At 40.8% G+C, this 15331-nt stretch overlaps 2 protein-coding genes across 2 annotated transcripts; both read right to left on the bottom strand.

The window, feature by feature from the left end:
• Window positions 1-1419: 1419 nt before the first annotated feature.
• On the bottom strand, window positions 1420-3821 carry krt15 (keratin 15). Its single transcript, XM_018664684.2, has 7 exons — window positions 3266-3821; window positions 2918-3000; window positions 2630-2786; window positions 2355-2516; window positions 2103-2228; window positions 1766-1983; window positions 1420-1654 (listed from the first exon to the last, which is right to left on the bottom strand). Exons 1-7 carry the CDS (start codon window positions 3731-3733, stop codon window positions 1546-1548), a joined length of 1323 nt encoding a protein of 440 aa, XP_018520200.1. The 5' UTR covers window positions 3734-3821; the 3' UTR covers window positions 1420-1545.
• A 6050-nt stretch (window positions 3822-9871) lies between these two features.
• LOC108875607 (keratin, type I cytoskeletal 19) lies at window positions 9872-14325 on the bottom strand. The gene is made up of 9 exons (XM_018664624.2): window positions 13931-14325; window positions 12747-12875; window positions 11936-12018; window positions 11559-11715; window positions 11246-11407; window positions 11026-11151; window positions 10631-10857; window positions 10505-10542; window positions 9872-10403 (listed from the first exon to the last, which is right to left on the bottom strand). Exons 1-9 carry the CDS (start codon window positions 14234-14236, stop codon window positions 10297-10299), a joined length of 1335 nt encoding a protein of 444 aa, XP_018520140.1. The 5' UTR covers window positions 14237-14325; the 3' UTR covers window positions 9872-10296.
• Window positions 14326-15331: the final 1006 nt, after the last annotated feature.

Below are 15331 nucleotides of genomic sequence, written 5' to 3'. Positions count from 1 at the left end.
GTTTTACAGCACAGTAATTGTCATGGTTTAACAGTGCTTTCACTCAACAGCTGCAAACAATATCTGATGTCCTACTGTACAATGTATACCTACCACCAAACAACAGACAGAAAAGGCTACAGATACATGTAAGCACAGGAAACAAGTACAAAACTAGCAGATATTTTTCTCAGAGGTTAATAGAGACCAAAGCAGAGCTAAAAGGCAAGAAATTTACACATAGGTGGTTATATGATTCCAGTGGGATTACACTGTTGCTATCACGTCAGCCAATACAACTACTATGTTAGGGTTCTGTGGTTGTAAGGTTATTTTATAGTCCTTCTGCCCCATGGAGGGTCAGTATTAAGAGAGCTTGATAAGGCACAGCAAGGCAGCCATCCTGTCTGGAGTACTACGACTAAAAACTCCCCTGCAGTCATAAAAACCTCCCACCCATAGACCACCAGTTTACAGACATCTGTAAAACTCTTGATAGGACACATTACACTGCAAACCGAGTGTATTACCATTTTTTGTAACTGTAACTGTAACTGTATCTGTAAATCCTAAGTCTAAGAGCTATTTTCATGTGTCAGCTGAATGTAAAGTGTATGGGATGGACTGGTAGGTCCAGGGAAAAGAAACATTAATGTGAAGTGGCCGTCCCATTGCAGAGGCAAAACAAGATATTATACAAGATATGGTATTCAGTAGACTGCGGCAGACTATGGGTGTTGGCTGGTGTCAGTTTCTATAAACACATACATGCTTTGGCCCTAGTGGCCAAACATTGTTTGATGCAGCTTCAACCAGTGTGATGACGGACTGGGACCTATCCCATGCATTAGGTGGAAATCGAGTAAACTTGACAAGTTGCCAGTCCGTCACAGAGTTGGATTCATGCTCCCATTCAAACATGACTCTGGACTGCTGGAGAAACCAGATTTCACATCCAAGAACTTGTTTTTGATACATTAAGCCCTATAACTGAATTTTCAGATGGTTTCAAATCTTTGTGTATTGGAGAAAAAGCCCTGAGCATGCATGCTGTTTTTGAACAGAGCTGTATGACTGTACTGCTGGACACTGTGCATCCTGTGGGGCTTGAGCCCTGAACTCACTGGTATCTCAGAGGAAATTACTTAGCAGGGAGGGAGGGCATTATTCTTCTCCACTCAGATATTTTAAATTAGCTTCAGAATGCATTTTAAGAAACAGCCTCAGTTTCGTTATTCTTTTATATCCAGCTCATAATGTGGTACTCAGCTTCAAGCTGTTATTTTGCACACATCACACATTTGTCTACTCATATCTACCATACTTAAATGAATTCTTGTAAGGATGAAGATGAAATGTGTAATTTTGCAAGACATTGTTACCATTTTGACATTATTTGGAATTAAGTGGACACAAACAAATCAAACAAATGGGACAAAATGGTAGTCAGCAAACAAAGAGCCTTTTATTGCATTCACAAGTGTATGTGAAGGAAGTTTTGGATTCATGTTGAGTTTGCAGTCTTCAGGTGTTTCCCTCTGTGTTGTGTTTGCTGTGTGAGACAGATTATGCGATGCTGGTGGAGGAGGACACCAGCTTGCCATCCTGCAGTTCCTCTGTGACCACTACTACCTTTGTAGTGCCCCTTGAAGAACTACTGGTACTGATACCGACACTGCAAAAGGCGAGAGAAGTGCAGTGCTTCCATTAAAAACACTGTAGTGGTTCAATTTCCAGAGCTGCTTATTACTTCATGGTGAAAGAACAGGCAATATTCCTCTCTTACCTGCCCTCTCCATCCAGCAGCCTCTTGTATTCTGCAATTTCCATCTCCAGCCGTGTCTTGATGTCAAGCAGCATTTGGTACTCTTGGCCCTGGCGTTCCATGTCAGCACGCAGCTGCATTATTTGTTCTTCCAGGCCCGTCACCTGCATCTGGAGGCCTTGGAGCTGCATGGAATACCGAGCCTCTGTGTCAGCTAAGGTGCCTTCCAGGGCCGCTTTCTGGAGGAGGATTGAGAAGAGAATAAGGATGGAGAAGAAGAGCAATGAATAAACTGAAAAATATTTTTGGTAGAGGAAGTATTTGTGAAGAAGAGTAGCCTCAGATCTTTTTCATCTACCATGCTAAGTTGTGACTGAAGCTCGATCTCCAGACCCTGCAGTGTGCGACGGATCTCAGTGATCTCTGACTTGGACGTTTGGAGACTTTCTGTGCTGACTGCCACCTCCTTGTTCAGTGCCTCTGACTGCAGAAGACACAAGAGAAGATTAGTTTTGCATATCGCGACATACCCTCGAACAACAGGCTAAACAGGCAATGAGAAATTATAAAGTTAATAAATACAACCAACAGGGTTTTGGGACAGTCTTACCTTTGTCTGGAACCAGGCTTCAAGTTCTTTCTGGTTTTTGGCCGCCACATTCTCATACTGCTCACGGATCTCAGCCATGATGCTGGCCAGGTCGACCTGTGGCTTTGCGTCTACCTCTACGTTGATCTGTCCGCTCATCTGGTTCCTCATGGCTGCCAGTTCCTGTTGAATAAACAGTTTTTCAATAGGTGCACTTTTGCTGTGCATTTTTTTCTACATTCGAGACAGAATTGCAAATGCAAATTCAGACAGATGCTTGGTTTTTTGTGGCCCACCTCCTCATGGTTCTTCTTGAGGAAGATCAGCTCCTCCTTGAGTCCTTCTATCTGCATCTCCAGGTCTGATCTGGCCAGTGTCAGCTCATCCAACAGTCTCTTCAGACCGGCGATATCTGCCTCCACTGATTGACGCATAGCTAGCTCATTCTCATACCTGTGAAGCAGCAAGACATCAGACATTTGCACCTCAACATCAATATATGCATGTACATGTAATGTATGCAGTTCTTGCTGCATCACAATTTTTTCACTTCAGTTTAAGGCACTTTCTGTCTCAATGCTTACTTGGTTCTGAAATCGTCAGCTGCCAGTTTTGCATTGTCGATTGCCAGATAGATGCCTCCATTGACGCGGGTGGCATCCTGGATCTGTGCAACAAAGAAATGTTTCATGTTGCATAATTAGTACAATTATTTCTCCATCTGCAACTCTGTAAACATTTCTTTTGTTGTTGCAACACTAACAGTAACATTGCATGTAACACAAGGAAAGCCTGTCATAGTTGTAGACAAAATTATCCACATGCATTGCCACTTGGTTTAAGATCCAGTGCGTAAACATATCCATCTGATAGTTGCATTACATGATAAATTACAGAGTAACATTCAGGACTCAGAAGTTTGTGTGACATACCTTTCCCTGCAGGTCAGCAATGGTGGCCTCATAAGCAGAGTAGTCACGGGAAGTGGGGGCAGTCTTGCTCTCCAAGAACTGGCGGATTTTGAGCTCCAGCTCAGCATTGGCTTTCTCAAGGCTGCGCACCTTGTCCAGGTAGGAGGCCAGACGGTCGTTCAGGTTCTGCATTGTGGCCTTCTCATTGGCCCCGATGTCCACGCTATCACCTGCACCGAAGCCTCCACCTCCTCCCATGCTGAAGCCATACCCGGCACCTCCACCGCCTCCACTTCCGTAAGAGGACACAGAGATTCTAGCTCCACTGCCACCAGCACCACCATGCACACTTGTGGCATATGATCTTCGCACCATACCTCCACCCAAGGCTCCAGTGAAGCCTCCACCCAGGCTTGTACTCAGACCTCCACTGAGGCCTCTACCTCCAGAATAGGAGGTGCGCATAGAATAAGACGACATAGATGACATTGCTGAGAATGATGAGTGTGAAGACTGCTCAGGAGGTCTGCCTGCCCTGGAGAGGAGATGCACTGAGATACAGAGCTCTGCCTCTGTCCCGTTTTTATCCTGTGCAGGGCTGTTGCTGCTGCTGCTTGCGTCTGGTGTGGGTGGGGGCAGGCGGGGCGGAAGGGAGGAGCACCACCTAAAAATGGGTGCTCAGCCTGACCCATCACACACACCCTTCAAGTTCATTTTGTGCAACTACCATGAGGAGAAAGTGGGATTAAATTTAATCCTATAAACCTCACAACTATCTGCAGACTTTATACACAACATAATGGCTTCATTATTCCATTCAAGCTTTATTCCCATGGTCCATATTAAAGTGCACGAAGACAGGGCATATATGTGAACCATTGTCTTTTATTTCCACTAACTATACTGTATATTGTACACAGCCACACCTCTTACTGTTTACCTCAGGTTAGTTATTCTGTCAAATCCAGTAAGTTTGACAGTTCTGACAGATGATGTGTCTGTGCCATAATTCTTGTACAAGATCATGTCAAATGGATGTTGGCACATATACTGTGCTGGTCAAACCTGTTACGTTTCATAGGTACCAAGCATTGTAACACTGTAAAATGGATCAGTATCATGAAGTTTTTTTCACTTGGTTCTCATCCAACACATTTCTTCTCACACGCCTTTGTTTTTTTCTGTGTTATCTCGCCTGAGTATGGGAAAGTATTGGTTCTCTTTCTATTCACAGTTTCACTTATTTTTTGATTTTTTTCGCTGTGATCAACAATAGCCTGCAGGGTTGCCAGTTAGAAGCAGTTTTTATAGACATACATGATGTCAGATGAGACCTGGCCTCATTCAAGACTGGGCACAGCACTGCTGGAAAGCTCAGGTGTGCCTGCACTAACAGGACTTTTCTTGGCATTGCACTTTGGCATGCGTATCACATCCAAACAAGAACAAGCTCTTTCTTGTTTGTTTCTTTCCATTTCACCACAGTATCTCTTTCAAGTCTTTTACAATGTCCCAGAGGTTTTTTTGTTTAATTGTCTAATTAAACTATTTAAACTTTTCTTTGCAGTTTTGAATTTATTTATTTCAAATGCTGAGTTATAAGACTGACTTGTATTATTTCAGACATTTTGCTTGTGGTCAAATCTAAGAAAGAGTTGTTTTACCTCTAACTAATAAATAACTGCTGCAGACTGTGTGAGCACACAGCTCAGAGTAATACAAAGCAGATGTTTCTTTTGACCACTGCTTTTCATTGTAAGGTTACAAACTCATCTCAAGCATGTGCTACACAGCTATAAATTAAGTCCAAGATACTGATTAGTTTGAGACCCCAGTAAGATATGAGTGGAGATATTTTTGTCTTTCTAGAAATAACATTTTCACACCAATACACCAACTTCTTGTGTGTAATGCACAGCTCTTTACAGCCTAGCTGAGCTTTATTAAGAGTTCCACTACTTCATTCAGAAATGTGCAGTCTTTCTTTTTAGATTTGTGATAAGTTAAGTGTCCACTGTATTCTACAGCACAAATGTGTAGACAGAAACAAAAAGTTGAAATACTAAGTTGCAAAAAAAGTAATAATAATAACAGACTTCCTCCTTGATTTTTACAGATAAGCAAATTTGTCTGTACGCTTAGTCCTAAAAACAGGATGAGTTGTATAAAGAGGTGAACGCCTTTTTCTCTTGCAGTTGACAATTTCAACAACAGTTACAATTTCAAACATTCCACTTACAATCTCACTTCCTAAATATGCATCCTTTGCACTACCAGTAGAAACAAATAAGATGGTGTAAATAGGAGTGCACAACACAGGTCTGTCTGTGCACATTCTTATATTTGTATGATCCGGCATCTCTAAGCTAGAATAATGTACGGGTGTGGCACTGGTGACAAGGACTAAACAAGGCACTTTATTACAATAGTTTCTGGTTGAGTTAGTTTCAATAAAGTTTACTTAAAATTTGTATAAGAATTAACATGTTCACATGTGTGAGAATTTATACAAAGTAACATTTTGAGAATTGAGAAACACACTTCACTATCATAAATAAGTGCATAAAACTTAGTGAAACACATCTGTTTTCAGCAGACTGATAGCGGTTAAGACACATTTCATGAAATGGAATGCTGAACAAACATATTTACACACATTTGGCAATATGCAAATTGGTGATTCACTTTAATAGGCTAATAAAAATCAAATAGATGCAATGACAATATAAAGAACATATATCAAATTTTTTAAAAGAAGACATTTTAATAGTGATTCGCTTCTGTCAAAAAATGATGTAAGGCATTCCTGAGCCAATTTTCCTCAGGCAGTAGGCAGAGATTGCAGCAGGTCAGGTATCATATACACTGACAAAGAGATCACTCACGCTGCTCTGCAGAGAATGTGATCAGGGCTTAGGTAAGGTTGAGTTTCTGAATTCAAAATTTTCTGATTTCTCCAGAAGACATTTGCTTCCCTTTTTTCTGAAACTGAATTCATGCTGTTGGGAAAGCAACAGTTGAAAATTAGCTTTCAGTTAAGTTTGACAGACTGAACATGGCTGATGTGTTATCATTACACATGCTGAAACACACAAGTCATTTCTTAGTGAAACAGAAGGAAACCAAACTTATTTATATAACATAACATGCAAGAATTTAATTGTTCATTCTTCACATTTGGCACATTAGCATCAGAGCATGCTGATGGTAACCTGTGTGCTGTTTAATGTGTACAGCTGCTAACATGCTATGGTTCAGCATGGCAGCAGTGGTAACATGTGGTGCAGTTTTTAGCCATGCTTGCACAGTGTCTGTTAGCATAGCAGTTTAAGTGAGTCTGTTGGTCAGTTGATCCACCACTTTGATCCAGAATTAACTTATGTTCCAACATTCATGGTCTCCAGAGGACGAATGGTCAGAGTTTTCATGTATTCAGCAAAGTGGCCTGGCATCCACTGGATTTGTCCCAAACTTTGTTTAACCAAGTGACCAAATAAGTGAAAAACTTTGACATGACTGACTTAGTTATATAGATTCTGTGTATTGTTGCAGTCAAGCTGTTAGCTACACCTGCAGGATAATCTCATATGGTATAATGTAAATTTTCATGCTTCTTTAAATACTGATTTTGAAGAGTTTGTACTTCACCTGACTGTATTGAATACAGTTGTATTACAGGAGTTTTAGCCACTCCTGCAATTAAATGGCATTAATTGCCATAAAAAAGCACACAGAAAATCATATAAGAGTGCCCTAAGGCAGCTTTGGTCTGGGCTTAAAGAAGTGGGTCTGTCAACTGCTTGAAGTCCTGTTGAGCAGGGCACTTTACTCCCTGCTGCACACTACAACCAACATGAGACCAGTGGTGGTGGTGTGTGTGTGAGTTGGAGCAGGGCGTTGTCACTGTAAAAGAGCATCTGTAAACCTGCTAATAAAAGTTAACATAACTGCAAATGTTTTCATTCACTGATTTTACGTTTAAATTCAGATTTTTTTTGTTTGTTTGTTTGTTTGTTTTAACATTTTTGAAGTAAAGCATGCAAGCATCAGAGACTTAGTGTTCTGTTTTAACACTGCTCCCTACATTACCTCTTTGTCAGTCTCTTTGTCAATATGCTTCTTTGTTGTCATCAACCAATACTTCATCAGTAGATTTATTTACCTGAAAACAAGATGTAACATATTTAGTGTTAATACAACATTCTGCAGCAAACACTTCACGCTATACACACTCAATTGCTCTGATAGTGTAAAGATGAATGAATACTGGTGATGGTATGTGTGGCGCTGTAGGGAAAGGTGTGACTGTGGTTTCTGTGTGATTCACCAGATGAATGAGGTATGAATAGTTTTGATTGAGATACTCCGACAAACTTGTGCATGCTCCATTCACTAAAAGGAATTATTCAGCTTTTCACAAGATATTCAAACCTCTCTGCAGACTTTGATTGATTTATGCTCTGTATCTAATGAACGACATCTGCTGTGCGATGCATGTGGCTTGAGCAGGAGTTCAACTTGCAGGGCCTTTGCCAAAAACCAGAACAATAAGTCTTTTTGACACATTTACTGTGTCACATACTCTGACCACTTTTCATCTAAATGGGAATGACTTCTCAGAATGCAAAAGGTCCATTCAAGGCTGAGTACGAAGTGCCTCACAGACACAAATAACTGCTAGCTTGCAGTGGAAACAGGAACAGTATGTACAAACTGCACCGTGACCTGAGAAATAGCTCAGAGTGCTTTTACTTGGGTGTGTAACTCTCATGCATTAGTCAGAATAAAACAATATCTCACTCTCTATCTCTTGTAGGAGAGGGAGTGAGGGCTGTGGTGACTCACAAGGAATCAGGTGATTTGTTTTGGACAATGCTCTTCTGCCTTTGTGTGTTTTTTTTTATTCTATGTCAGGCCCAGACTGGTTTCTGCTGCTTCTGGATATGCCCTGCAGGGATGGGACACACCCTTTCCAGCACAGACTATGCAACACCTATGATGTTCAGATTCTCTGAGAGGTCTGGAAATTTACAGCAGAAAATTCTAGACTCAGAAGTGAACGCAAGCTAGATTAGCTTTTTTCTGAATCTTTTTCTGTCATTAGCAACAACGTTAATAATATTAAATCACCAGCTTCATTGTCTCTTGGAGACTGTGAGGCAAATTTATGGAGCCCATGTGTACACAATTAAGCACTTGTGGTTTGGTTATAATAGAGATAATTGCAGTCACTTGAGGGAAAATCTACATTTCCTCATGTGATGCACACAGTCATGTAGTACCATGACCCACTGCCTATTCTGTTTCTGTGTAGCAAATATCTACAGAGTAAGTGCAACAGCAAAAAGCACTTCAAAACAACTTTTTAATTTTACAATTCAGCATGAAGTTTGACACCGGGAGGGCATATTTGATCAAGATTTCAACTTAAAATAGACGGTCTGTGTAGGATATGAGGCAGTGGCTGTAAGAGTGAAATGTTCTTTTTGCTTCCTTATTTTTGTTTTTGTCTTGTCTATTCATGCAGTCTAATTGAAAATTGAGTCTAGACAGTGAAGCGACTGAATTTGGTCCTCTTTGTCTAAACTTGATATGCTGTCCTGCACAAAGCTGCTGAAACAGCATGAACCACTAATTATGTTTAATAGCTCTGATGATAAATTGCAACAATGACTTAATAGAGTGGCGCACAAAAGCAGTGAAAAAAAGGAAAGTCCTTAATGTTGAGTCATCTTGACCAACACACTAAGGCAGGTGAATCAGTGATGCTCAGATGACTGGAGATCTCAAGTCTCCACTTGATTCAGCTCCACCTAAATGAAGAAGCCTTTGATGATTCATGGGTGGATTCATGGTGTCCTGTGAGCCTCACTGAGCCAAATCTTCACACCTTCGTTTTAAAATATTTAGAGCAGAAAACATACACAGAAATGGTCCACAGTAGCAGAGATGTCACCATCACTGTCAAAATGGTGACTGATGAGCTCCCTCTCCATCTTGGGGAGAGGGTAGTGGTATGAGGGTGCCAACTAAGGAGAATAGGGCGGGTGCTGGATGAGTTCAAATCCACATTGGATGGGTGACTGCATGAAGCCCGATGCTGTCCATGTTCTCAAACAGTCCTGACTTGCAATTTTCAATTACCCGAAAAAGTAAAGTTAAAAGTTATCAACTTCAAACTTTCTGTACAATCACTCAAAGAGTTAAACTGCACATGCATCTAAAAGAGCTGTTAAACCCATCTCCTTCTACCACAAACTTATCAGTTACTCCTTGTATCCTCTTCAGGGAGGGTTTTCTTCTACTTTCTTCTTTCTTCTTCTTCTCTGCACGGTTCTGTACAAATCACATCCACTACTATTTTTTTTGTCCTGTGACTAAGACAAAATCAGTGTTTATACATCTCTCTTATGCAGCAACAATCTGTTTCTCCTTGAATAAGGTCATTGATCCAACAAAGTTGTGCAGTCTTAGCACTCTTGGAGAGAAAGACAAAGGTGCCACCTGGTGGTTGTAAATTAAATTGCATTTCAAAGACTACATAGCAGGTAGAATTAATGTTAGATTTAGCCTTATTTCAGTGTATTGTTATGATACAGACAGGAAAAAATAAAGGAAACACGGACCTTTATCTCATGCAACAAAAACTTTTTCTTTTTATTATTGTCAGTGACCTAAAATGGACAATACAAAAAGTGATTTTTTTGTTTTGGTTTTTTGCAAGTGACATCTCTAATTAAATTACGCCAATTAAAAATCAATGGTGAAACTAAAATCCACATTTCTGATTTGTAACACACATTGAGATTAGGAATACACATTTCCATCTTGGTTTTCTGTCTTTTAATCATGTTTTGGTTTGGTTTCACACTTTCATTCTTCAGACTTGCCAGAGTGAGCCTTGCTGTATAATAATTTAAGTATGCAAACTGTACTGTACTTAACAGTTAGCTCTTGTAAATCATTCATTAAGCAGATATTATAGGAATCAATTAATGACTATTTTTGGGCCAAATCATCATAAAAAATTAGGTTTAGTTGCAGCAGAGGTTTTACTGAATGTCTTCCACTTGGGTGTCAACTGAGGAGGACACCACCCTTCCATCAACAATCTCCTCCACAATGGTCTTCACTCGCCTCTCGATGTGGGGTTTATGCTCTGCAGAGGTGGAAAACAAACATTATAATAATAATACATCACACCATGACAACATGTTACAAGATTACAAAGCTGGTGAAAAGAATGACTGGGATTCTTACCCTCCACCTTCTCCTCCACCCTGTGGATGACCACAGCCCTTTGGAGAGAAAGAACATTATTTAAAACATACTGAAGTGCTCCAGCTGTTGGCCCACAACTTCCAAATGAAATACTTGATCTCTCACTTTTTCTCATACAGGTCTCCCTCCAACAGCCTCCTGTACTCTGCAATCTCCAGCTCCAGCCTCATCTTGAGGTCCAGCAGCAGGTTGTACTCAGACTGCTGCTGCTCAATGGAAGCCCTCAGCTGCTGCAGCTCGACCTCCATCCTGTTAATGATCACCTGCAGCTGACTGAGCTGAACACTGTATCGACTTTTCACTTCTTCCAGACTCTGCTGCATGCACTGCAACTGTAGGATGGAGGGGAATGGTGGAGAGCTGTGAGTGTGATCAGAGAAAAGAACTGCCCTTGTGTGTGTTGTGTGTGTTTACACAATACAAAGTCATCTAAATATAATCAGATATCTCTACACAGCAAAAGTGTGCTTTTGTATTCTGTCATTTTATTTGTGACCGACCTCTGTGAGGACGCTCTGACGATTTATCTCCAAACTCTGGTAGGTCCTCTTCAGCTCTGACAGCTCTGAGTAAGATGTCTTCACCTCTGTTGTGCAGGCAGAGATTGTTGTCCGGAGAGTCTCCACCTTTTTACACACGCACACACACAAATATATACAATTAAGTCTTTGACGTTGTCATTGATAAATCTTTTCATTCATTCAGGCTCTCCCGTCTCACCTTAGTTTGGAACCACTTTTCGACCTCCATCTTGTTCTTTGCGACCACAGCTTCATACTGCTCCCTCATTTCCTCCAGGATCTTTGTCAAATCAACAGACTCTGCACTGTCCACCTCTACATTCACAGTACCACTCTGCTGGATCCTCAGCAGATGCATCTCCTGCAGCATAAAGAGGGGAGGCATTCAGCTTTTGTTTTTCTCCTGCTCTGCAGATGTGTACTTCACAGCTGCGAGCACCACTGCACTTATAGTATCTTCAAACCCCAATGACGACAACAGGTAAATCTCTCTGCAGCTGAATGGTACTCACCTCCTCGTGGTTGGACTTGAGGTATGCCAGCTCCTCTTTCAGACCTTCGATCTGCATCTCCAGGTCGCTGATGCCCAGAGTCAGGCTGTCCCGGACCCCTCGGAGACGAGCCACATCGGCCTCCACCATTGTACGCCCGTGCAGCTCCGTCTCGTATCTACAAAGTTGGGTATCAGGTGGAGGTTCAGAGTCTGTATTGTTGTATTGTGATTGTTGATTTTATTGTACACCCTCATAATGGACTCTTAAAGTTAAAATGTGTTCTTCAAATGTAGTAAACATATATATAGTTCAAGCTAAAACCTATGTACACTCTCCAATAACTTTGGATAGTGTACATAGGTTTTAGCTTGAATAACAGAGGAAAGTAAACCTACTTCAGTTTGAAGTCTTCAGCAGCCAGCTGGGCATTGTCAATCTGCAGGATGACACTTTGATTCTCTGACAACTTCCTTGCGATCTAAAGGAAGGTGAAATGAAAAATAGACACAATTTATTCTAAATAATGTACACTATTTATTCATTCATATTCAACAATATATTCATTATTATTATTTCAAAAACTTGCAGTAGAGTAAGTTGCTCTAGATGTTATGTATTTGTAATGACATGGAGTGCAATGGGTTTTTACTGAAGGATTCTGAAGATGACTAACTGTTAATGTGATTTCAAAGGAAATCTGTAGCCGCTTTGTGAGTGATCTCTAGGTTCTTTAATTTCCAGAAAAAGTCTCAGTTTTAATGCAGGTTCTCTGTGCATGTATTTATAATCATATGCTGTTGCACACTTTGCCAGGTGAAGCTGTTTGGGAGTATTAGGATAAAATTTTCTGTTGGGACCTGCTAGATCATTATTGTTTTTGTAGTTGTCATGTTACATGTGCATTTTACACACTAGTTGTGTATCTCTAAAATGACAGTTACTGTGTGACAATTATTATAATATAGCTCAAACTGCACCAAAGCACCGAGGACAGAAAGATTTGAAATGAAAGACTAAAAAGTACTGTAAACTGGTCCCTCATAGTGACCTCCTTTTTATTTTAAATAGCTGAAGATATTTTTGTTCTTTCCTGCTCAGCAGAGAAAGTAGACAGAAGTGTTATCAGTTGCTGACATATCAGATCATCGAGGAAATATATCAGCAGTTCATTTTAATGTGTCATGATGTGTAAAATGTAAGAGGTACCTTAGCACGGAGGTCAGTGATGGTGGCAAAGAAGGCGGTGTAGTCTCTGGAGGCAGTGGGACTTCTCTTCTCATAGTACTCTCTGATCTGCAGCTCCAGCTTCTTGTTGGCTGCCTCCAGGGAGCGCACCTGCACGCACAACACACAGGCTGACGTCACCACATGACAGGTGACGGATGACAGTTTACAGATATGACTGTTTATGAAGCTCTTTAGTTCTGGCTCATAAATCCTGGGCGGCACTTGGAAGTAAATCACTTTATTTCTGGATTCACTGGTTCAAGATTACACTCTACCAACCATATCCAAACTAAAATACTGTGTCATCTACTTTTTTTTTTTTTTTTTCATTCTAATCACTGTGAGTAGGTAAATTCTGACATTACACTGACTTCTATAGTTACCTCTACAGTTAATGGTTAACTCACATATTCATTTGTTGTCATTGCTTTGGCTGTTATAGACCACACACACAGTCTGTTCCACTTACTTGATACTCTTGTCAGTGGTAGAAGTATTCAGATCCTTTATTATTAGAGACTTTATTCTTTACACATGTTTAAGTTATATGATCAACAAAATGTTCAAAACTGCAGCAGCTCCCTGTCAGTAGTGTATTATCATATGTAATATTAGCCTTATTGCATTAATGTCACTGATGATACCCAGAACCATTTTAATGTTGTAACTTGTTGACAATGATATTGTGTAAATATTATTGTAAAAAAAATAGATAATATTCACATTATATATAGGTTTTGGATATAATCTGTGAAGGAACAAGTAACTGTTAAAAAAAAGAGCATAGAAAAAAGAATAATATTCCCCTCTAAAATGTAGTAGAATGCACGTGCATATATGAGGTGATAGGTAAATGTCAAATGCTCAGTAGTGTAAGTAAGGCTCACCAGATAAAGATGCCAAAACAAAACAAGCAGCAGGGATTTACTGGGCTTTAATAGACTACTGTTACACTGTAGTAGATGTGTGTGTGTGTGTGTGTGTGTGTGTGTGTGTGTGTGTGTGTGTGTATGTGTGTACATGCCAAGTGTGAATGTGTTTGTGTGAATGGACAGATCATATGATGTATTATTATATGCATTGAGCGGGTGCAGGCAGCAGTAATGGAGCAAATCTGTGGGAGTGTTGCAGATCAGCGGTGCAGCATCGTCTTCATGGCTTACCTTCTCCAGGTAGGAGGCCAGGCGGTCGTTGAGGTTCTGCATGGTCACCTTCTCGTTGTTGATCACTGCAGTGTCGCCAAACGAGTTCAGTGACCCGGAGCCGGAGGTGTTAAAGAAAGTGGCCTGGGAGATGCGGGTCCCATAACCTCCCGCGCCCCCGTACACGCTGGGCGTGCGGCCCAGGAGGGGACCGCCTGTGGATATGCGGGTCTGGCCGAACTGCATCGCCCCGCTCAGGCCCAGAGAGCTGGCGCTGGAGATGCTGCGGGAGCTGTAGCTGCTGTGGACGGTACGAGAGGAAGTCATGGTGAGAGGTGGCTGCGCACGTGGGAGGTGACCTTCAGGTGGTGGTGAGCAGAGCTTGAGTCTCCGAGGAGTGATTATGTCTAAGACTGCTGAGCATTTTATAGGACTCTGAAGGCGTCGGGTCTCAGTCACAACAATGAGTGGTATGCAGATAATAGTTTTTGGTTTTTGGTTGTGTTTTTTTAACCTAATGTGTGTAAGGTGTGTACAGGAGCAGTAGTTATGCTCTGTGACAGACAGGTTGAATATCTAGTTGGACAGCATGATGGATATCTAACTTATCACCAGTGCATATCCAGCTAAGCAGACAGATAATTGTTTTCTTCACTGTCAGTTACAGTTAGAATGACATTTCAAACTACACACAGTGAGTTATAGGAGAGAATTCCTTGAAAGCAAGACCACACAAATACATCTCATTTCCAGGTAAAACTGTTGTTATATATATATTTTTTCTTATTAATTTATATATTCACAAGAAAAACTAAACTTTACTCAACTCAGTACATTCATGCAGTAGCCTACACTGCATCAGCAACAGCTTTGCCTGGAAACAGGATTCATCAGCTCACAGCAGAGCTCAATAATCAGTGTCAGTGCACAGTTGGATAACAGCCACACTCTCTGCATCTTCCTGCACTTGTACCACAACCGTCATTATCGTCAGTTGTCGTTAATTGTATTTATGGTGAATTCCTCTCCATTAAGCACTTGAGGCAACACAATCTGCACAAAAGTCATTGAATATCAGGAGAATGTAACACATCATCTAGAGTGTGCAGAGAAAATTTTAATTTCACTAATCCTTAGACACATGAGAGGAGTGGCTGGGAAACCAAGATGTTTTTTTAAACCACTGCAAACTTCTTAATCACTTTCTGTTTCCACTTGAACAGCTATATATATTTTCTTTCCTGTGAAGCAAAGAGAGTAGACAAAAGACTTAACAGCCACTGAAATAACAGATCATTAACAGATGTTTCTCCAAATGAGGACTGTGAACTCACCACCTGACCTCCACCCAATCACACACACACACACACAGTCACACCTTTTTCGTAGGAAACATATCTAACTTGCAGTCAGAATAAAACA

Source organism: Lates calcarifer, linkage group LG5, assembly GCF_001640805.2.
Source record: "Lates calcarifer isolate ASB-BC8 linkage group LG5, TLL_Latcal_v3, whole genome shotgun sequence".
Lineage (NCBI taxonomy): Eukaryota > Metazoa > Chordata > Actinopteri > Centropomidae > Lates > Lates calcarifer.
The sequence above is the reverse complement of the archived record's forward strand: the minus strand, read 5'-3'. Positions and strand labels throughout refer to the sequence as shown.